Here is a 24,296-nt window from a genome sequence, read left to right as displayed (position 1 = left end):
ACGAAGTCACTTCCTTGCCCCTTCAAGTACAATCCCAATCTTCTCAGCATCTTGGTGTCATGAACCTTTCCAGTGTTTCCCATGTTGGTACTCATGAATCTGCCTCTGAGGTCCACTAAGCCTTGCAGAACTTTTTTGGTTCACAAACTCACTTGCCCCTTTTGGTGGGCAAAATACTGGGATGTGGGTGCCATCAATGGCCCCAGCTCAGTTCAGAAATCCCATCCTCTGACAGTCAGCTATTATTTTCCGGAACTTTGCTTATGGCAACCACCCATAGGTAGGACAGTGTTAACTGCCTGCACATACACAACCCTGCCAGCAGACTTTCCAATTCCAAAGGGATTTGCAACTGACCTACAGAAGTCTTGCATTGCTAGCTTCCACCGGGCAACAGCCACGCACTTCTGTGGTGGTATGGCTTCCCTGAATGAGCATCTACTTGCTGCAATCAAAAACATATGCCCTCTAAACAGGCTTGGCAAGATCTGATTTAAATGGATAGATGTTGGTAAACGTAGATTTCTGCTCACACTGAAATTGACAAGAAAATATCCAACAATAACAGTTAAGCGAGTGTAGCCTTCTCCCCACAACTTTGTGCCTGTAGGGATTGGGTGTCACCAGCTCTGTGGAAAAGCCCTCTGCAGTGCTGCTGTCATGGGAGTGAGGGAGCAGGGACAGACAGCAGGGCTGCAGAGGGCTCCTTACACAGCCAAAGGGCTGGGTGACACTGGATTACTGCAGCTTGAAGGTACAGAGGGGGCTGCGTTCCTGCTGGGGAACAGAGCTCTCCCGGCCAGGGCTGGGAGGAGAATGATGAGACCCTGGCCAGGGCTCTGCTCTGCCCCACCAGGACCACAGTCTTCTCCACACATTGTGCCTGCAAGTATCCAACGTAATCAGCCCTGCTGTTAGGGCCCTGCTCACTCCCTCAGCCAGAAGTTCAGGGACTATCCCAGGCCAGGAACTGTTCAGCAGTGGGATGTCTTCCCCCACAGCCTGAGGTTCGTCTTTGTTTTTGCAGCCCTGGTGGGGTCTCTATTAAGCTAGGACAGGACTGCAGCCTCCCCCACACCTTGCACTCCAATGTCTTGAGCCTCTATGCCATGCAGGGAGCCCCCTGTAGCTCTGCTGTCAGCACTGACTTAACCCTAAAACCCTATCCCTAACTGTAATAATTAAAATAGTTCAAAATTAAAAAATAAAATAAAAAATACTTTGAAATTGAAACCAAAACCAAATTCTGCCAAGCCTACCCGTAAAATGTTCCAGCACAGTCTATGTGGATTTACTGCCACTGCGTAGCCGGAAATTTCCAAGGATACAGATTATGTTTAGGCATGTGTTGTTTTTGCTGACAATCTTGACATTTTTTTGCCATTTCCATATTTCCCAATGTTTAAAGTGGCTAAAACAGAATGAAGCGTCACTCAGATTTAGTCCATCTGCTCCTCAATAGATGGAGACAGATTGGCCGTATTTGATTAGTATTGTGGCCTACTGCACAGGGTTGCAACTCCACTACATATTTGCCCTAAGGAAGGCTGTGCTGCTGGTGAAACAGAAAATATATAAAGCATTGTTTCATAGGGCAACTGGCCCATAAAAGAGGAGTCAGGGCCCAGATTGCCCATGAAGGCCCTTGTGAAGACCCACTTTGGAGTAACCGGCTGCCCCAAATGACTGTTTAATGGTCAATAGTAAAGGAGCACCTGCACTCCATAAAAAGGCTTCTTAAGCTCAGTCAGGGAGAATACTCCCAGGAGGAAGTTCCTCTGAGTTGAGGGGGCTTTCAGGAAGGAGGGCAACCCCAAGTCATGAGAGTTCCCAGATAGGAAACAGAAGTATCCCAGGGGAAGGAACTAAGAGGGTTCCAGAGAGAGACAGACTGCTCCTCAGATGAAGGGAACAGGAATACCCTGAAAGGAAGGAACCTGAGATTGTACTCTAGGTCAAGGGAACAGGAGCAGGCTGAAAGAAAAAACCAGCAGCTGAGCTCCAAGGGAAGAAAGCAGGAGCAATCTAGAAGTCCTGGCTCCAGACGAGGAGCTTGGCCTAGAGTGCTCCTTGGCTACTGGACCAAGAAGTTAGTTGGACTGATCCCAAGATGGCGAATTTTCTACAGATACACGAACAAGGTCTTGCTTATGTTTATGTTAATCTTCGTTACCAATAAATGAGATCCTCTGAAAAAGGGGGCTGCTCTTAACACACAGAAGGTCTGTTTGGACTTGTCTAAACCCAGGTGAGGGGAATCTAAAGGAGGGCTCACCCACGATGCTACACCTGAATGGTAGGGGGCACAGAGGCAGAACCAGAGTGTCCACACATGAGTACTAAAATATATAATTTTGGAAATAAAAGTGTAGTTAATAAAGTTATACTGAACTATTACCACAGATAAATTAGTGTAAGTGTAAAATCATATATCTAAAGTTTTAGGGCAAGTTGTAAATTATATTGAATTTGATAAATATATGATTGTGTGATTAAACTGTAATGCAAAAGCACAAAGGGGAAGAGGTAAGAAAGTACAGAGAACTTTAAACTTTGAGATTAACTGACAATAGTTTTCAGTGATTAACCATTCAACACTAAAATTTAATATAAGATTTTCTTCTCTCCCTCTTTCTGTGCAAACACAGCTACAGTCAAACCCCCTCTGACAACACTTACATCAATAAAATATCCTACATGTATAGCTAAGTCAACTATCAATCAATATGTCCAGAAACTCATGGTAGTCATAGTAATGATACACTAATAAAAATTACAGATTACTGTATGAAAATTGACTATAAACACATTAATAACATACTGTACATTATACAAAATCATTGACCTGTATTAGATGCGCAAACTTGCCACATAAATTCTAAAATTTATATTTCCAATTCTTCTTGCATTTATAGTCTCTTACCAGGTCTCTCCTTGCCAGTGCCTTTTGACTCTGCAAATTTTTGTATCAAACTTTCAACTGTAGTATTTGCCATGTTATTAATAAATTCTTCATGAACCTTTAAGAAAATAAATGAAATAAAGGTAAAAAATCAATATTTGGAGAAACTGATTAGCTTAAACAGTTGATTTTCCTATAGTTAAGTGTTTAAAACGTCTTCCAGAGTAAGTTCTTAAAAGGCTGAAAAACATGACCAGACATCTTAGCAATGAAATTATTTTGTTCCTGTAACCCTAGGTATGTGCCAAGGAGGATTCACAGGAGGGACAAAGCAGAGAATGACTGTTAGTGAAAATGGATCTAGGATTTTCCTCCATTTCTTCTTTCTAAACTGATTTTATTATAAATAAATAATGAGAAGAGATTATACATAGCAACAATTATGATAGACAGTCTTGTCCATAAATTAGGAAGACAAGCATTCTGGGGCAGCAACAGTGAGCAAGAGTGTAAACATGTAACATTGTACAATCATAGCTTCCACCTACCTGGCTAAGAGCAGTGCTCAGAAAGCTCCTCTCCAACCCAGCAACATGGATAGGTGTTTTAGAAATAAAAATATTAAAATAATAAACAACAACAGAACAATCTACTAGACACAAATTTTTTTTTTAAATTGCTCAGGATATAGACATTCCCATTCTGAACTATAAATAAAGTTAAATTTCAATGCATTAACAAATTATAGGAAAGAATAAAGTTTATTGTTTATACATAATTATGCTGACCTCAGAGTAGTATCTGTAGGAAAAACCACTGACTCCAAAGCTTGCTTAAACATTTTTAACACAGCCCCATAACTCCTAAAAAAGCATAATACAGTATAATGTTCTAAAGCCTTTTAAGGTCCAGGCAGGGACTTCGAGAGTTTTGCCTAAAATAAGTAAGTGAGTATAATATTCCAATTACATGTGAAACAAATATAGACCTGAAGTCTGGGGAAGAAAGCTTTCCAGTAAACACTGATAATTCCTTTAACTTTTTAAAAGGCAAGGTAATATTTTGTTTCCTGGTACACACACTTGAACATTATGCAAAATTCGACCTTGATTATCCAAATACAATGGGGGACAATGGATAACTTCAATTTATTCAGAATTCTCTAAAATTTAGAAAATTTCAGTTTACTGAAGGAATTTTTTTCCCCCATACGAGTAGAAATCAGAGAACATGACCCTGTTTCAGATAAGGAGCTTCAGATAATAAAGATGGAACTGAATTAAGAAAATAAAGTACTATTAAACAAGACCAAAAAAACTATTTTAATAGAAACTTAGCAATGTTTCATAACTCCTTCAAATCTCTGATACACTCAAACTCAGCATACTGCAGAGGCAATGGGCGGCATCTGGTGGAAGAAAGCAGAAGTTGCTTGTTTCGGCTATGAGTCCCCCATATATAGCATATTGCCACTAGCACAATCACTTGCTCACCAGGCTGGATAAAGAGTGTCTAAAACATGAAAACAGCATACAAATCAACTAAATTGGCACAAAATCAAAATATTTTCCTTAGAAAGAACTATCAAATAATTCTAATGTAATCAAGCATATGCCTGGTTCATTGGTAAGTGGTGGCAGAGAGGAGAAAACCACAATAATGAAAAACAATTACTTACCCTATGCACACAAGAACAATTTTTATTTATTTATTTATTTTGATAGCCGTGTCCATTTGGGCCACGCATGAGTACTGTCCCTCCTTGTGCTTCCATGAGAGGGCATAAAGCGCGCAACAGCCTGGACCACATACAGTTTCCTTGCAATTCAAAGCCATAGTAGCTGAGGACTATTAGGGTGACCAGACATCCCGATTTTATCAGGACTGTCCCGATATTTGCTTCTTTGTCCCGCGTCAAACATTGGTCGGGACACTGGACAAACAAGAAATTTTGCCCTCCGCTCTGGCACTCGCGCCCCCCCGCCCTGGCTCCGACCCCTACTTCTCCCATTGGCTCTCTCCCCAAATCCCCGTCCTGGCCCCACCTCTTCCCCAACCACACATCATTCCTCCTCCGTCCCAGGCTTGCAGTTGCATGGCGGCGCAAGCCTGGAGGGAGTGGGTGGCGGTGGTGCCTGGATCCTGGAGCTGGTGAGTCAGCTCCGGCACCGAGGCACTGGCCAGGCAAAGAGGGGATGGCACGGGAGGGAGACGGGGGGGGGGGCTCAACTCTGAGCCCCCCGCTGCGCCAGACAGCTCCTGCCCAGGCCGCTGCACACCTGGGCCGGGAGCGCAGCCTGGAAGCTGCTCCAACCCTGCAGCCCGCGGGGCAGTGCGGTAGGTCTGGCTGGGGGCAGCGCAGAGCGGGCAGGGGCCAGGTGGGCGGCGCGGGCCGAATCCCCGCTGCTGCTGCCAGGGAGCTCCGCGCCTCTCCCTCCCGCTCGCGGCTGCGGCTCCTTCCCGGTGGGAGACTAGGCGCGGGGGACGCGCACTGCATATGGCCGGGGCGGGGGGAGGTGCGTCCCGCCGGGAAGGAGCCGCAGTCGCGAGCGGGAGGGAGAGGCGCAGGGCTCCCCGGCAGCAGTGGGGATTCAGCCCACGCCACCCACCCGGCCTCTGCCCGCTCTGCGCTACCCCTGCCCGGACCCACCACGCACCACATATGCCCGTGGTGGGCCAAGGGGCAGAAGGCTCCACGAGGAGGGCAGCGCATGTGGCCGGGGCCTGCTAATGCCCCCGGCCCCTTTGAAACTTTTTTTTTTTTTGCTCCCCCCACCCCCTTGCGTCCCGACATTTTATAGCGCTGATCTGGTCACCCTAAGGGCTATGAAAAGTGAGGTTGGCGGGGAGGTCATGAGATTCACACTGATGCCATGAAGAACCAGTTTCCATAGGGTAAGCAAGCACTCTCTTCTTAGAGTATGTCTCTGTAGGTGAATGGCAAGCAGTTTTTATGTCAGAATAGTGGGGATGAGACGTTTCAGCAACATCAGTTGAGCAATGATTCAAGTACTGTTCTCCCAAAACAGCCACTATGTCCCAAGCCACAGTGCTTCACAAAAATTAGTGGGTTAGTCCACATTATGATCTTACAAGTTGCAGCTATCAGCAGATTCCTGAAGCAGTCAGAGGATGTTACTTTTGCTCTTGTGGAGTAAACCTTGATGTTCAGTGGGAGAGGTACTCTAGTCAGCTAGTAACACAGCAAGATGCATTGTGTTATCCACTTCAATATTCTCTGTGAAGTGATGGCTTGACGTTTAGAATGTCCAGCTATATCTATCAACAACTGGTGCAGCAGTGTGAATGGTTTGGTCCTGTCAGTATAACAAAAGGAATATCCTTGGAACAGCTAGTGTGAACAATTTTGTTTCTCCTGTCTCCTAGTGTGGCTTTGGCCAAGATCAGGTCCAGTTGAACCGGAAGCTGGATCAGAGGCTGAACTGATATCTGCATTGGGTTTGTCAACCAAAACTAACTTGGCCAGTATGAAACTATGAGAATGATCATGGTGAGAGAGGTTTGGCTCTCTTTGTTTTGGAGGCTGCCCTGCAATCAGGGAAAAGCAGACAGTAAACTTCTGTTTCACTGCAGGACTGAGGCATCTGATAATGATCCTAGATTCAGATCTCCTCTGAAGGGGTTGATGAAGCTAGGGTAGCAGTGGCCGGTGCCAAAGGCCCCCATTGTAAGATGTTTAGGGTCAATTTCTATGGTGTTATTTTCCCCTGTCCTGTCACTGCCAGGGTACGGTGTCTGCTCCCAGGGGTACTCGCTGAGGACGACCCTTTCGATTCTTTGTAGGTGGTTATCTCCTTTGGGTCTGAGATGACGTGCATTGAATGCTCGAATGGGTATAGTTTCATCTGTAAGTGCCTTGACTTGCAAATCCTCAACAAGAAGGATTTCAATACCAAACACTGATCAGGGATGTGGGTCTTCCCCAGACACAATAGGAACTAGTTATGCACATTGACCAGGGGAATGAATCCATTAGAGAGGAGAGAGTTTTTAAACTCTGAGGGTTTAGAGTTCACCATGGTAGTTGGTGTGGGGCACTTCATCTCACAGTATAAAGAGATGTACGAGGATGGGGGTGGTAATCTGTGTTTAATTTGGGTATTCAAAAAAGAAAAATAAAGAAATTAAAGAACATAAGGGATAAGGACCGTGAAGAGAGTTTCTTCACCAAAATAGCACAGAAAGTGAGCTTGAAACACAGAGAAAGTAGCAGTAAGACACTTGCCAGGTTCCATTTTACTGCCACAAGCAGTAAGAGGGAACAGAGGAAAGGTTGCAGCTATTTTGCCCTTTTACAAGAGCACAAGGTGGTACAGGTCATGTGCACAACCTCAACAGACATTCCTATTTAAAAAAATCCAAACTGGTGCATATGGGGCTCATGTGCACATACAATGAGCTATACAGAGAGACATACTGCAAGAACAAAAAAAAAAATTATTTATACACATGAAATACCAGAAAAGTTGGGGTACATCTGAGGCTTACAAAATTTTAAAAGTACTACAGGTTAAGTACAGTCACCTAGCTAAAAATCCTATTTAGAGACTGGACAAAATATTTATTATATGTATTGTGGTAGACTCCAATCAGGCAGAAAGCCCCATTACGTTCCATGCTGTAAACACACATAGCAAGGAACATTCTCTATCGCACAAAGCATCAGCATGTCTCATTTGTTGTCTATTTACTTTGTCCCCCACCCCAAGGCTCCAAGACAAAACAGACATATAGCCACAGCATTTTAAAACACACACGCACGCACGCTAAAAGCACATTAAGTTTGCAAAGTCAAGCACTCAAAATATAAAAGTCCAGAATTAATGTTGCTTGTGCAACTTTCATTCAGGATCCTTATGTATACGTTTTATGATTCTGTCTTTAATTACAGGATCACATACTTTTATTTGTTTTTTTTAAAAACAGAACCCCCCTGCCTCATTCAGTGCAGAAAATAGATGGTGCTCACTAAATGAACAGCTGCACAATATTTTGTTTTATCCTCACTGTTTATGTGTGGCCCCATGTCTTATTAACTGCACACTATTAAAACCCTGCTCTAAATACATAATTAATTTTCTCATGGGCTTTGTTATGGTACTCATTTAAATGCTTCACTAAACATTAACTGATTAATTTTCACAGCACTCCAATGGGGGTCTATTGTTATGCCCATTTTACAGATGGGGAACTGAGGCTCAGAGATTAAGGTAAAAAAGAGTCCACTAATTTTGGGTCGCCAAATGGTGATGTTAAGGACTCTGAAGAATCAGGTGATAGTCATTATATAACACAGTGCCCACTAACTTCAGTTGCAGCTGTTAGTGCTTAGCAGTTCTGCAAATGAGACTGCTGCATCTTAAAATGGGCACCCTGAAAATGAGGAATATACAATTAGTTGGCTGAATAAAAATAGGTGACTTTAAAAAAAATAAAAAATAATTTAATTTGATTTTTTTAAACAAATCTCTTTAAAAATAAACTTGAAATTATGACAATATTAAGATTTACAATAATTAAAATGTTTAAAATATGTTTTTTTAAATTGAAATTAATTTTAAAAAACTTGCCGCTGCTAAATTTTAAAGATAGTCACTGCACTGGTGGAAGTTATTAACCAAACACCTGAAATCAGGGTTGACTGAAGTTAAAACAGCTTTTAACAGCAGTAGCCTCTTCTGCAGCTGCAGAGAGAATATTTTCTTCATTTCAATTTATTCAATGTTCAGTTTGATGATTAGTTTGTTCAAAGTCAAGAAACCAACTGAGCTGAAAAAGCAGGAAAGTTTTTTCCTCTTCCATTCTATGAATAAAAATGAAGTGTGAGAAGATGAGATCTACTAGTTTTAAAATCTTGAAAGGGATGGTGGTCAGGACCAATTAGTTCTTTTCACTAACTGCAGATAATACTTCCTTTGTTTAGTAATTCAGTAAATGCAAAATGTTTTGATGAATTTTGATAGAATTTGTTCCTTACATATCCTTACAACACACTGGCATCCATCCTGTGCACCAACTAAGGCAGGGGTTCTATACAAAAAATAGCATAAGTTCATATAATTAAACATATAATGCACAAGGGAGCTGAATTATGGTTGTACAAGCAACCTTAATTCTTGCATTTCCTAACTTTTTGAGTGCTTGATTTGGCTACTTTAATATTCTTTTAATAGTTTTTTTTAAATGTAATACTTATAGACATTAGATATCTAGTACATACCTATTTACATTATGTGTCTTGACTATACTCAAGAGCTTCTCAACATACCCATTATCAGCTGGACTGTGTTATTTTAAGCAGAACAGCAGAGGTTGCTCTTGAGGGATTTGAAGGAGGAGACAAAAGTGACCTCACAGATAAATTGAGGGAGAGTGCATGGAATTGTGTTGAAGGAGTTGTGCACAGAGTACATGTGCAAGGAATTGTGTTGAAGGAGATGTTTACGTGAGAAGTTGACAAATGGGTAGAGACTACTGGCATGTTTGGATAGCTGAGCAGAGGCAAAGATTACACAGTACAAGGAAAGAGTGAACACACAGGGAGTGGCAGAGTTGTGAAATATAAGCTATAAGAAATGCACATGCCAAAAACAGTCACCACATAGGCTTGCTACTGTAAACACTGTTCCGCCTCATGCTATTTGTCATCCATTCATTGCATAACTGCTAAAAACAGAGGTTAAGTTCTTGAAGGCAGGTATCTTATCTTGTGTATTTCAGTAAAGCACCTAGCATATTTTTCAATCATACGAAAATGAAATAAAACATAATACCACTGACTTCATTTTGGACTATACTGGTGAAATGAAACATCCATTATACTAAAGCTTAAAAGAACAAGCTACAAATGTTATGGTGGCAATAAATAACCAATAAATAATACATGGAGAGAGGAAAGTGAAGAGGAAAGCGCTGCTGACCTCAAAAGCTAGTAGTGTGCCGGATTCATTCTCTGAACTGGAGTCTTACGCCTGCACTATTTGGGGCAAGGAATATCGCTCAAGAATTGGACATTTTAGCCACTTGCAATGCGACAGCATGACACACAGTAACTGAACTATTGACTCTTACACCACTGTCTTTCAAGACGGATGATTGACACCAATAAATACCATTACCCCCAGAATATTGTACTTATGGGGTATTTTATCTGAAGATAGAGTTTTTTTACAAGTATGGGTTTTATGTCTATCCTACAAATTGGGAAACAGAGGTGAAATTATCTTCTTAAGGTCTCAAAGTCAAGGGGCAGAATTGGGAATGAAATCCAGGTCTCCAGACTTCCAGTCCTCTACTATAACCAACAGACAAATTTGCTTTCTGATATATACATACTCTTGTCCTAAATGCAAGAGATAACTGAACTGGGTAACTATAAACACTATGAACCAGCATCTGCTCATGAAGAAAAAAGAACAAGAAATCTCTTTGAAATACATATGTCAGCAACATTTGTGCAACTAAAAATACGCAGAATATGCCTCCTTAAAACTGATCTAAATAGAAGCACATAGCAAGTAAAAAGCAGCAAATAATAATAATAAAGGTTGCAGAATTAGAACGATAAAGACCCGGATGAAATTGCGCTGAGATTCATGAAATAGAAAACTGCAGCCCTACTGGGGATAAATGTTTTGAGAGATTACTATGATCCATTGTATGGAATATTGCTAATTAAGCAAAAGAAGCAAGAGTAGAGCATTTGCATCTGGATCCATTAGTAAAATCACTTTTTATTCTCACTGTAGTTTCTGTACTGCGACATGTTCTAAACTTGACTGAAATTTTTCAAATACACAAAAATGCACAAGCTTTTTGCATAACTGATCATCAGAGCTGGTTAAACAATTTGAAACTTAAAATTTGGACAAAAAGGGAAAAAATTATCATGAAAACGTTCACGAAAAATGTATCCTGGTTTTCATTCAGTCTATTGATTATGTGTTCCAACAGCACTGATATAAAAGCTAATTTTGACAGTGAATGAAAATTTGGAAGATCAACTATCAAAGAAGGTGTCAAGGCTGATTCCCCACTCTGGCACTTCAAGTGCAGAAGGTGGGGGCCCACAAGGACTCTAAAAATTAATACTTGCCACTCCAGGCTTGTATTAAACTTCCAAGGTTACAGCTTTTTTCTGACCTTGGATTGGTAAATGCTGCCACCACCCACGTGCAAAACCCCTCTGAGAACCCAGGAAGGCACACTTGGGAATTCCTTCCTGTGGAGTACCCTCAAGCCCTGTCACCCCCTCTCCTCCTCGGGGAAGAGCCAAGAATGAAAAACAAAGGAAATCAGCTGTTGCCACCAGCTGATTAAACAACATGTGCACAAACCTCTTAGGACACAAAAATCCAATTCTGTTTTAAAAAAAGGTAATTTTTATTAAAAAACAAAAGGAAAAATATATTTGGGAATTTAGGCTATTGTTAGATTTAAAAAGTGCAGCTACAAGGATTAAGCATCAAGAATAAATTCTGGAGATCCAGCTTAAAGGTTACAAGCAAACAAAAAGCACCCTGGGTTAGCACAGAGGACTCCACAAGCCATAAAGAAATAAATGGAGATAAACCTGATCGCATCTTCCTAGACATTTCCTGATCTACTTACATATCTGGGGTTTCAAATGAGTAGTTTCTAGGTAGGATACTGATGATTTTTCATACCTGGCCCCAAGCTTCTTACAGCATAGTTGCAGCCCAGTCTACCTCTCCCCAAGAACGACAGACAGACAAAAGGGGAGTTATTGTTCAATTTTAAAAATTTCTAGCCTTCCCATTGGCTCTTTTGGCCAGGTGCCCACTCACTTCCTTTTACCTATGCATAGCAGTGGCTTTTAACCCTTTACAGGTAAAGGGGGTAGAGAATAGCTAACTGGCTGGCGGGGTCCATAAAAGGGAGCTACCCCGCCCCCTTCATTTATCACAGAAGGCTTTTTTAATTATAGTGGTTTTTAACCAGAGCACTGACAATTGTCTAAAAGCAGGGATAATCCCCTTCCTTCCCCCTTTTCTAAAAATTAAAAGACTGATTCATTCTCTCCAGAATGACTAAGGCCATAACCAGTGGACTCAATAGTCAGTTCCTGTATCACTTCACTAATACCTGGTACAGCCATTTAGACAAAGTATTTAAATAGTCCTTAAAATGAAGAGTATGGAAGTCCAGAGGTGGAAATATACCATTTAAGTAAAGAAGAAATCAATTTTGAACACCCAAAGTTTATTCATAATTTGCAGAACTTATCCAGAGCAGGTACTGAAAGAGAAGCCTTTTCAATGGTCTTCAGACACAGGAGGATAACTGCCCAGAAATTAAAAAAACATAACCCTATTTGCCTGAGAGTATCAATCATTTAACATTTGAGATTTTCATGCCTCAAAAACATATACCATCTTGAATACTGAACTTCTACACAATGTTGAACTTTTAGATATTATCCTTCTGTTAAAATTCCTATGGCATAGGTATACTAAGGGGAACAACGCGAGAGCCCAGACCTCTCTGTAAAGGTACTATCATCTTATTCAGATTCATCCTTATTTACCTATAATCCTATTTCTATATCAACCAAACTTGCATTCTTTACAGAGACTTCCAAATATGAATCGGATTAAAAAAACAATTAGAATTTAGGAATCATGAAGGAGAACAGCAACTTACAGAAACTTGATTGAAACTGTGATTATGGGTAATGAGGTACATTTATGTTAAGTTGCTATTTTGTGTCTTAAATTTCTCATACTTATTCTCAGTCTAAAAATAAGGTTTGGCTGCAGAGTTTGATAAAATTCAATTTTGCTTTTTTTAGTTTTAGTTTAGTTTTCAGAATATAGATAACATTTTGTTTTTATCAAGATTGAACTATCTAAAAAAGTAACTGAAATATTAGCATTATATACTTTTGGATAAGGAATGAGTACTTTGCCAGACTGAAGAATACTGGTTGAAAGGAACACATCATCAGTGAAATGTGTATTCTGCCCCTGAATAATCCTGAACAATGCATGATATCCCTCGTGGCACTACATGTACACTGAGTAAGCTATCCATCACATACATGTATTAAGTATAAGCACATAAGGAATGTACTTGAATTTATAACAATTATGAAGACACAAATAAATGCAATCAGTGGGCCAAAGTTAGAAGTGATTTAAACACTGGTGTAATTTACACCTCAGTAAGTGGGTGTAATTTACGTACTGAGAGAATGGGAGCACAAGGCTGTAATAGAAAAAACAAACAGAAAGATGTATACTTTCTTGTTTGTTTTCCTGCTAAAACCCTACACACCCCATTCAGAGTATAATTTATACCTACTTGGTCACATGTACCTTATATAGCCATTTATATTACCTATTAATTTGGCCCAGTGTGTTTATTGTAACATGCAATCACTCAAGAATAAAGCCACAGATATATGCAACATAAAGACTGATTTTACATGCTCAAAAGTTATAAAATGTAAAGTTCCCTGGTTATGTTGCTCCTACATATTAAGAAATGTGTCTCTACACAATTGGAAGTAACAAAAGAAGTCATACAAAGACAAAAGAGTAATGTACTATAATTGTTGTGGTATCTATACATTAGAATTTCATAGCTTGTATTGTCATAAAGTGAACCATAAGGTTACAGGGAAAAAATTTTGCTGGCACATTTCTCCTTTTTCTAGTGGAAGACAAGTCTATGTCATGGACCAAAAACTGGCAATCATTGCTGAAACAATAAGTGATATGACTTTTCATAATCTAAGAAACAAATCTAAAAATATTTATAGTCAGATTAATATAAAGTTAAATTTAAATAAACTCACCTGGCCTATTTGTAAATGAATTTCTTTTACAGTATTTGACAATGATTCTACAATCTCTTTCATGTGAAGGAGATGCATTTCTTCAATGTCTTGAAATTTCTGTGTAGTAAATAGAAGCAATTAGAGTCATGACAAAAACAGTTAATATACTTAAAATAATTAGTGAATTGAGATGTTACAGCTGCAGTATTACATAGGTTGTGCAAGAAAAATAAATCACCGAGAGGAAGGCAGGCATTTTTGGATACATTAAAACTAGCTAGGTAGTATACTTAGAAAGATATTCTATCATATCACAATGCATCATTCAACCCATTTGAGCATTTTAAAAAATTCAAATTCTAGTATACTTCAAGATAAATTATAATAGTAAGTAACTAATGTAGTACTTGCATAACTAACTTCTAGTGGCTCTTTCAGAGTACAATTTTGAAAAGCTTATGTACATTTGCAAACACAATTACTGCAACTGTATTTGTGAAAATCTGTGGAGACAAACAAAGCTAACTGGTTCAACACTCCCATTCACAAAAGGGCTGTTCACTTGACTGGGTCTTCAACAAGCACTGCTCTCCAATCTCTATGGCTGAGTTCCCCTCTCCAACCATTACTTACTTGTTCGTTTTTAGCATTGCCCATCAGCCCTGTCCTCCTCACATCCTATCACTTAGCCTTTTCATGACTTCCATTCCCTCAGCATTTATGACTTTTCTTCTTTCAGCCCTCTCTTTCCTTTCTTCCACTGATGTGGTTGTTGACTCTCCATGCTTCATTTTCTTATACCCTGGATCTTTTTGCCACTCCCTCCAACCACAAAACCTGCTCTGCCAATCCCTGGTTCACCCCCGTTATCTGCTTCCTTTGCTCCTGCTCTCATGCTGCAGAGCATCTCTAGTGAAAATCCCATGACCAGGCTGACTTCCTCCACGACAAATTTGTTTTCTTCACTATGAGTTCTGCCATCTTTTCAACAAAAGGAGAGGTTACTTCCCTTGTGTCGTAACTCGAGTTCTTCAAGATATGGGTCTCTGGATGTTCCACCCATGCACCTTTGATAGGAGATTTTTGGTGGCAGTGCCTATTTAGCCTGCACATGCACTCTAGTGCTGTTTGTGGACTGTACTGAGGATAAAAAATTGCATGGAGAAACTGTCCTCAATTCCTTCCCTACTGTGAAATCCTGACAGACAAGATTCCGAAGCAGAGGGGTAGGAGGACAGGTAGCAGAGACTCTCAGGCACACACACCTCAAACAACTCCAGTTATTGCCCAAGGAGAGTAATCTCTCCTTCAAAAGTGTCCCTATGGAAGCTCCACTGCAGGCGACTCCTGAGCAGTATCCCTTGATGAAAGTGGGAGCTTCTAAGTCAGATCTAACACTGAAAACAAGACTGCATTGGCAACAGAAGTATCTGCTCTAGAAGCATGGATCTGAATTATTTTACCAGTCCGTAATATTTTTTGTCCACCTGTTTGCCAGTGGGTATTGCGCGCCAGATTGTTTTGTGGGATCCATTAACATTCATTCACTAGTACAGCCGTCCTGCCAGAAGCTGTTGCAAGTAAAATGTCTAAAAGCTTATGTTGGGACTCCTGGACCTCTTGTAGTGGCATCAACTCCTGAAGCTGCTTAGTCATCAGCAAGAGAAGGTATAGGCAGAATTATGGCCTCATCTAGTGAGGATGATGGAATATTAGTTTGCAGGGTGTCTTCCCTGTCCACTCTAGCTTCCTGGTCTTCAAAAGACTTCTCCTGAGGCTGTTGAGGAGGGAGTAATGAGATAGAGGCACATCTCCCTCCATGGTCCCTTTGGGAGGAACTGGGAGGCTTTGAGAACTTGAGAACTAAATAGCCCACAGATCCAAATACGGGCACTGAGGTGGACCACAAGGCAAAGGAGATGGCATCCAACTCTGGTCATAACAGTAAGGAGGGGTATGAGACTGTCCCTGAGAGTTCAATCTCATAGTAGAAAGATGGGGGAATGCCTGTTGTAGAACAGTCAGGGGATTCCCACAACAATCTGGGAATCTGAAGAATCATCCCTGACAATCCAATAGTGCAGCAAATGCCTGAGGTGAATGCAACTGCCTGTCTGATGCAGTCGGTACTGACGAGCTAGGATGTACTAGTGAAAGATATGGTCTCGGTGACCCAATAGATCACAGTACTGACAACTGCTTGGTACCGATTAACAAGGAGGATTCCAGCTCATCTGACATAACTAAGTCTCTAGAATATCTAAATTCTTATGGAACTGGGTGTAAATTACTTTAAATCAGTCAAGGGTATGCAGTAATCTGTATCACTACCAAGGGAACTGCCTGCTTTGGTGGCCCCATCTTGGAAGATGGGGCAGGTACCAAAGGCACTGATTGTTGAGACAAAGGCCGATCAGATGACTCCAGTACAGACGACAGACAGCTTCTATTATACAGGTGCAGACAATCTGGGATATTCATTCAGATACAGACTGGAGGAAGTAAGAAGATGTACCATGCTTCTGTGAAATAGAATGGCGTCTCTGCTAGATTCATCATGCTGCAACAATAGCTGGTTTGGTTTCAGTACTGAGGTATGACTGGTACAATGGTGTTTCAAAGAACTGGAAGTCTTCAAAGAGCTCCCAGTACCGGAGCAGCTTGGAGCCTCCGTGGGGACCTGCAGTCTCTGGAGCACATGGTCTCTGAAGTGACCTGGCTCTTTTTGGAAGTTTTCTACTAGGAGAGCTAGAAGTTATTTTCTTTTAATTTAGTCACTACCTACCGTGTTGTTCTTTGTTGAGGATCTTGGTGACCGAAAAGCAGCGATTGATTGGGCATTAATAAAATTTGGAGGCCAGTGTACAGTAGGGTTCCCTGTATCCAGATCTGAGGCTGGTTGCAGAGCTTGCTCCATCAGGAGCCTAAACTTAATTTCTCTGTTCTTCCTTGATCAGCTTTTAAAAGAGATGTAGATCTTGCACGCTGCGGGTATGTGAGTGTCTCCCATTTAGCAGAGGCACTAAGAGTGTCCCATCACTAACCAGGATGGATTCCCAGCAGGAGAGGCAACATTTGAATTCCAGGGATCCCAGCATACCACAGCAAGAACCACCCCCGAGGAGCTCCCTTTAGAGGAGGCAGAGGTTGTAATCACATGAAAAACCTCTCTAAAATAACTACCAGGTTAAATAAACTACTACTGCTAACTAAACTAAACTAAAGTACAAAAACAGTAATGCTAGTCACAGTGCAGGCATGTTAGATATCCAGAGCAGCTGAGAAGGAACTGAGGACTGTTTGCCTGTGCAGATCTATATATCCTCGGTGCAGGGCATGAAGGGGGCTGGAGTGCATGAACAGGCCAAACAGGCACTGCCTAACTAAAATCTCTGATCAAAGGTACATGGGTGCGTGCACACCTAAAATGGAGCACCTACAGGGATACTATTGGAAGAACTGCTATTTCAACTTTATTGAATCCCATGCCCACAATGTCAGCTGTATTTTTGCCTTTGACTCACTCCTCAAACTCTTACTCACTTCCTCCTGTCTCCAGGTGTGTTGCTGGACAGGATGTTGGCAATTTCTTCCAAAACAAAATTGACAAAATATGTGACCTTCCTCCTCCCTTCAACTTGCCTTCCCTTCCCCACTTTGCCTCCAACAACTCTCACCTTCATCCCTGTCACAGAGGCAAATTTTTCATCTGCTCTTCTCTTCTAACCCCTCCATTTGTCTCAGTGACCTTACCCCATCTCCTGATCACCCTCAAACATACTTTCAGCCCCTCCCTTAACCTCCGACTTTCCTCTGACTCTTTCCCCCCAATACAACTTATTTTACTTTCTATCATCTTAAAAAATTCCACCCTTGTCTCCACTTGCTTCTCCAGCTACTGCCCTTTCACCCTAAGCTTTCTGTCTCCACTGGGTTCTGCCTTTGGGTCCCCTTCTCTTCCTCCTCTACACTTTATCTCTAGGTAATCTCACCCACAAACACAAATTCAACTACCAATATATATGCTGACAACTCTCTGATCCACACCTGTCTCCTGTCCAAACTAAAACCTTGGCCTGCCTCTCCGACAACTCCTTGTGGATATCTAGTCATCAGCTCAAGCTCGATATGGCTAAAACAGATCTTTTAATCTCCCCTCAAACCCAGCTTGCAATGTCCTCTCTTGATCACTGTGACACTACCACTATCCTGCCTGTCACTCAGGCTTGTAACCTAGGCACCATCTTCAACTTGGGCCTCTCTCTAGGTCTTCACATGCAAGCTATATCTGAATCTTGCTCATTCTTTCTGCAGAACATCTCTAAAATACCGTCTTTCCTATCCAGACAGTGTCTAGGCTCTTATCTTGAGTCTCAATTACCACCACGTTCTTCTCTGGCTTTGACAATGCAATCTTGCCCTACTCATATCCATTCAGAATGCTACTGTGAAGATCATTTCCCTAGCCCATTACTTTGATCATGCCACCTCTTTCTTATCATTCCCCTATTGACCCTTCATTATCACTTTGAACAAATTACAAGTCTTCAATTTTATGGCCCTTCATGGCCTACCACCACTCAATCTATCACCTCTCATTCACTACTGAGAAGTTGATTCTAACCTGATCAACAAAAAAATAAAAGGAAGGTATGATTTAGCAGTCTTTTTCTACTCTTATTTAAGAAATAGACATATCTACTAAACTTTCACAGATACCTTGTCAAAATGTGTAAGTGATGAACATGTGGAAATTCAATGCAAGAAAAAGTTTTCCAAATTCCTGTTTTAATAATCCAAGGAAGAATATTTACTAATTAATATTTAGACATTTTGCTTTTATATTCAAATTGCTTCTTAGATTTTTTTAGGCTAGTATTAAATAAGAATTGAAACTGGCCTATTATCTAGGATTCTGTGCTTCCATATTACTGCTGTCATGAATTCGTGTTCATAAAAAGATAGTTGCAAACAATACACTCAAACTATGCTTAAATGCAATTTAAAGTACAAGTTTATGGGTTTTTTTTCCTCCTGTTTTCTAAAACTAGACATATCCCTTCCCGTAAGCTTTCAAAAAGTGTGAAAAGAAAAGTTACTGGCCCAGAACTGTATTCTGCTCATACAAAGTCACTACTGGATTTCTGAACCAGTATTTAACACCTGTAGACTTTTGAATAGCTCAGGATTCCAAGATATTAAACTTCCCACTGATTGACATACAAGTACTTCACTGAAGATGCATAACTATTTTTGACACTCTCAGCTGTCTGTTTCTTTAATAAAGATAAAGTGACATCACCAAAAATGAACATATAATCCCAAATCTAGCAGGGAAGGTAACTAGGTCAGTGTGAACCTACTAAAGAGAGACAGACTTTCACATATCAGAGGGGTAGCCGTGTTAGTCTGAATCTGTAAAAAGCAACAGAGGGTCCTGTGGCACCTTTGAGACTAACAGAAGTATTGGGAGCATGACTTTCACATAACATTTGGTAAGTAAACATATTTCCTTGTATATGGAAATTTTAAACAGATCTGCAATCATTCAAACTAAAAAAGCCACATAAGCATTTACACCTTAATTATTAAAAAATGCTAAAGTTAGGCCTTTGTAGGAACTTATTACAAGCCTCTCTTCTTACCTTCTAACCTTGTGAAAAAGTTATCCCCTTGGACTAAAATTGTTCATACTTGTACTTAGGTTACACTTATTTTTTGTAAGAAATGTTTTGCAACATTTACTTTTGATTTTTTCTGAGTTATCTCAATTAATGGAAATGGCAACTATGCAAATGCAACATTCTGTTTTCATTGGACGTTTATACCAATTGCATTATATACATATATATATGGCTATCTATATAGAGTATCACTCCAAAATCCAGTCTATTACTTCAACTTATCAATTGGATATGAAGCATATGTTTTTTTAAAAAACCCTTAACAATAAAGTTAGTTCTAAATCACATTTCTTCAAAAGACATCAAAAGCATCTGCAGTCATTGAGGAATAAGTTATAATTTAACCAATTTGAAAGAGCAAAAACCCCTGGTGTCCAGTGTGTTTGTGTATGGCTTGTTTTTTCTTTTTTCTTTTTTAAACAATCACAATCTAGCCTCTCAAATTCACAAGTCATAATCTGGCTCAAAACACACTTCACACACGTATCTGGAGTCCGGAAGACATTTTTCCTCAGATCAGACTGGCAGTGACTTTGAAGATTTTTCACCTTCCTCTACAGCATGTGGGTGCAGGTTATTTGCTGGCATTATCTGGATATATCTCACTTAATCATTTTCCTGCCATTGCATAAGCCTTGACCGCCGGTGCACCTCAGTCCCTTCTATTCTCTGCCTGGGGGCTGTAATACTTAGGCCTAATTTCAGTTGTTAGGTTTAGTGTGTGGGTGCAGGGTAGTGCTGGTGGGCTGTGAAATATACAAGTCAGACTATTTGGTGGTCCCTTAGACTCTATTACTATGACTTAGAATAGTAATCAGTGGTGCATAAACAAGCTGGAACGGCACATGGAATGGGTCCCACAGGGATTGGTTTGGGGCTGGTTCTGTTCAATATCTTCATCAGTGATTTAGATAATGTCAGAGAGTATACTTATTAAATTTGTGGATGATACAAAGCTGGGAGGTGTTGCAGCTGTCCCAGTGTTTGAAGGATAGGATTATAATTCAAAATGATCTGGACAAACTGGAGAAATGGTCTGAAGTAAATAGGATGAAGCTCAATACGGACAAATGCAAAGTACTCCACTTAGGAAGGAACAAGCAATTGCACACATACAAAATGGGAAATGAGTCCGTAGGAAGGAGTACAATAGAACCTCAGAGTTACAAATAGCTAAGGAATGGAGGTTGTTTGTAACTCTGAACAAAAATTATGGTTCTTTCAAAAGTTTACAACTGAACGGTGACTTAATATAGCTTTGAAACTTTACTACGCAGAAGAAAAATGCTGCTTTACTTTTTTTCAGCAGTTTATGTTTAATACTGTACTGTACTGCTTTTTTTGGTCTCTGCTGCTGCCTGATTGTGTACTTCTGATTCCAAATGAGGTGTGTGGTTGGCCGGTTAATTTGTAACTCCGGTGTTCATAACTCTGAGGTTCTCCTGTACTGTGGAAAGGGATCTGGAGATTATAGTGGATCACAAGCTAAATATGAGTCAACAGTGTAACACTGTTGCCAAAAAAAAAAAAGAGCAAACATTATTCTGGGATGTATCAGCAAGCGTGTTGTAAGAGCAAGACACAAGAAGCAATTCTTCCACTCTACTCCATGCTGATGAGGCCTCAGCTCGTGTATTGTGTCCAGTTCTCGACACATTTCAGGAAAGAAGATGACAAATTGGAGAAAGTGCAGAGGAGATTAACAAAAATGACTAAAGGGCTAGAAAACATGACCTATGAGGAAAGATGGAAAAATTGGGTTTGTTCAGTCTGGAGAAGGGAAGACTGAGGAGGGATATGATAACAATTTTCAATTACATAAAAGATTGTTCTCCTTAACCATTGAGGATAGGGCAAGAATTAAGAAAACCTCTAGAGTAAGGATCTGTGTATATAAATTTGCATTATTTTAGTTAAATTGGTGCAATCTTCTGTGTGGATGCTTATTTCAGTTAATTATTTCATTTTAAGAGTGACTTGTTTCAGTTTAACCTAAACCTGTTCCAAATCAACTTAATGAAGCTGCTAAACCAAAATATACTTGGTTTAAAACAGAAATAAGGGCTTGTCTACACTTAAAAATTTTCTGCTTTAACCCTGCTGGCATAGTTAAAGTGGCAACCACCCCTTTACTGTGTATGCAGTTATACAAGTATAAAGGCATTTATTCTGATTCCCAAATTAAAATAAAGTATACTGGTATATCTCCATCTACATTAGGGCAGAGAGAGAGAGAGAGAGAGAGAGAGCTCTCCCAAATCTGGCATTGGCTCTGGCAGACAAGTTTAGTACATAATGGTTACAAACATCACTGGACTACTCTACATAGCAGTACTGTAAATTTCAGAAACAGGAACAGGATGTTGCTTGAACTGTGGTAAAGCCTTGGTGGACAGTGGGGGCAGTATCTCTGCCAACTGGTAGCACAATGTGATACACTCAATAGTCCATTAAGACAGTCTGAGATTAAATGTCTTGGCCTTTACAGTGACCAGCTATCACCACAAATGGGCATGGGGGCAGTCTGAAAGATTTAGTCCTGTACATGTAGTAGCATAGAGCATGCGGGCAGGGGACTGGACTCGATGACCTCTCGAGGTCCCTTCCAGTCCTATAATCTATGAATCTATGGTATCTCCATGGTGTGAAGTTTCTTTTCCCTGTGTGTGGAATGTGATTTAAGGAAGAATATAAGTAAGCTGATTACTTGAATGAAGTGAAATTCAGATACTGCTTCGGAAATGAACTTTGGATGAGGTCTCATATGTCCACTGTATATAAGAAATTCAACCCTGAGTGCCTGAAACTAACTTACTCTCCTGGCTGAGGTGATAGACACCAGAAAGACTATTTTAGGGGTCAGATAGCATATAGGGCATTCTCTGAAGGCTCAGAAGAGGACTCCATTAGCTTCAGGAGAGCAATGTTGAGGTCTCATCTTGGGGTAGGCTCTGTTCCCAGTGAGGAAGTATACATCAATCACGCCCCTAAGGAACTTTAATATTGTCACATAGGAGAAGATCAAAAGCAACAGTATTAGAGGGCAATACGCTGATATCATCATCAGATGACCCTTCATCTAACTGAAGGAGAGTCCAGAATATTTCAATTGCAATTAAGTAATCCAGAATCTTCAGTATCAAGACCTGGTCAAGAACCAGATTGTGTTGGGTTGCCCATATGGAAAATCTCCTCCATTTAGAGGAATGGGTCTTCCTCATGGGTGGTTTCCTGCTTTATGCCAAGATGTCCTGAACATGTGAAGAGCAATCTTTCACTCCTCCAGCCAGCATTCAGGTAATCAGTTGTAGAGACGCTGGTCTGAATGAAAAATTCGTTTTTGGTTCTGTGACAACAGGTCTGGGCTTTATGGAAATCTGATTGGGACCTGTGCTGACATATGCAGCAAACCCATCAGCCAGAACTATCTCACCCAGTAGGGATGGTCAGCACCAGAGCCAGGATATCAGTCTTGCTGGGGAAAGAAGAGGATTCTGTGGGTGGGGAGGGAAGCTGGAGCCTCTCCTGGGTCAGTTTTGCTAGCTTGACCATTTGCTCTTCCAGTTTTGGTGTGAGGGCCCTAACTACAAATGCAGAGAGGGCCTGGGATACCCTCCTCCTCATGGAGATGTGATGGGACACAACTCATGGACAGGTGGGATGGTGGGCCCCAATATGCTCTGGTGGTAGATCATACAGGTATTGGCCAGATTGTGGGTGGACCATCCACTACCAATCTTGTAGGGGCTCTTTGGATATTCCCTAAGGTGCTTCAGTTTCCCTGGAAAGGGATTTCTGTTGGAGCCAGGAGAGGAGTAGCTTGGAGCCTTAGTGGTACCTTCAAGCACAGTTCTGGGTGAAGATGATGCCAGTGCCCAAGTTGGTGCCAACATTGGTGCTGGGAGAAAAAGTGAGGGTGGATCCTGAATGACAAACTTTGGTGCTGGAGTGGTTCTTTGACCAGTGCAGGTATCAGCATGAGAAGGGCTCAGTATTGATGTTGGCACCAGGGCCAAAGCTTCTCTGGCTTTCTTTGCTGTCAGCGCCCTGTCACTATCTTTGGAACTGGAAGGTCCTCCTCCTGAGGCAAACATAATGTCCATTTGCAGTTGCATTCACAGAAGTGCTCTGTATCCAACACAAAACGTTAAGGGGCTCTTTGTCTTCAATATCAAGGAGGTATCTGGGGCACTAGTGACGAAAGGCTCCAAGGTTCCAGCTGGGACCATGTTTCTTCCAAATGGGTCTGATGCCACTTTCATGGATTGCTCCAAGAGGTGCAGTTTGAGCCTCATATCCCTTGACTTCCAAGTGCAGGATAAGGAGAAGCAGATGTAGCATGTATCAGGGACATGAGCTTCCCTGAGGCAGAAGAGACACCTGCTATACCCATCACACAAAGGACAGAGGTTAAACCCAAGCGCTGAGAGTCTGGTCTTTTTCATAGTTGTATAACTTTGCCCTGCTCTATAGGGGGTGAAGGAAAGTGTACAGGAGGCTCTCCCCTGTCAGCTCTTCTATATTTTCCCCAGAACATCCAAATACAATGAAAAATTTACAAATTAAACTAACAAGAAGAGCATTTCTTCACAGTCAAGTTTGAAGCTTAGACAAAAGTGTGAGCTGATCGGATGCAGTCCAGCATCTGTCTCACAGCCATTGGCAGTAAGAGGAAACATAAAAGGTCATGATTTCTCCATCTTTTACGTCCTAGTGCGGGATCACAAGGAGGCAAAGGGCACAAGAGTGGCCCCGACAGACATGGCTATGCAAAAGATTCCAAGCTTGTGCACACAAGGCATATGCACATTGACTACCCAAAGTAGCTATTTTAATACAATATATCCCTCGTGAAACCAATGACTAAGAGGAGAATAGAAAGCAGTTT

At 41.0% G+C, this 24,296-nt stretch overlaps 1 protein-coding gene across 2 annotated transcripts in view; it reads right to left on the bottom strand.

Moving 5' to 3' along the window:
- The window catches only part of FCHO2 (FCH and mu domain containing endocytic adaptor 2), a 227,181-nt gene that overhangs the window by 134,483 nt on the left and 68,402 nt on the right, over positions 1-24,296 (bottom strand). For both annotated transcript variants that reach the window (XM_054033090.1, XM_054033091.1), the window contains exons 7-8: positions 13,743-13,841; positions 2,924-3,020 (exon numbers count right to left, since the gene is read on the bottom strand). In XM_054033090.1, coding sequence (XP_053889065.1) covers positions 2,924-3,020; positions 13,743-13,841 — 196 coding nt within the window. The remainder of the gene's footprint in view (positions 1-2,923; positions 3,021-13,742; positions 13,842-24,296) is intronic.

The sequence above is a fragment of the Malaclemys terrapin genome, chromosome 6 (assembly GCF_027887155.1).
Source record: "Malaclemys terrapin pileata isolate rMalTer1 chromosome 6, rMalTer1.hap1, whole genome shotgun sequence".
NCBI classification, from domain to species: domain Eukaryota; kingdom Metazoa; phylum Chordata; order Testudines; family Emydidae; genus Malaclemys; species Malaclemys terrapin.
This window is presented reverse-complemented; position numbering and strand designations above follow the sequence as displayed.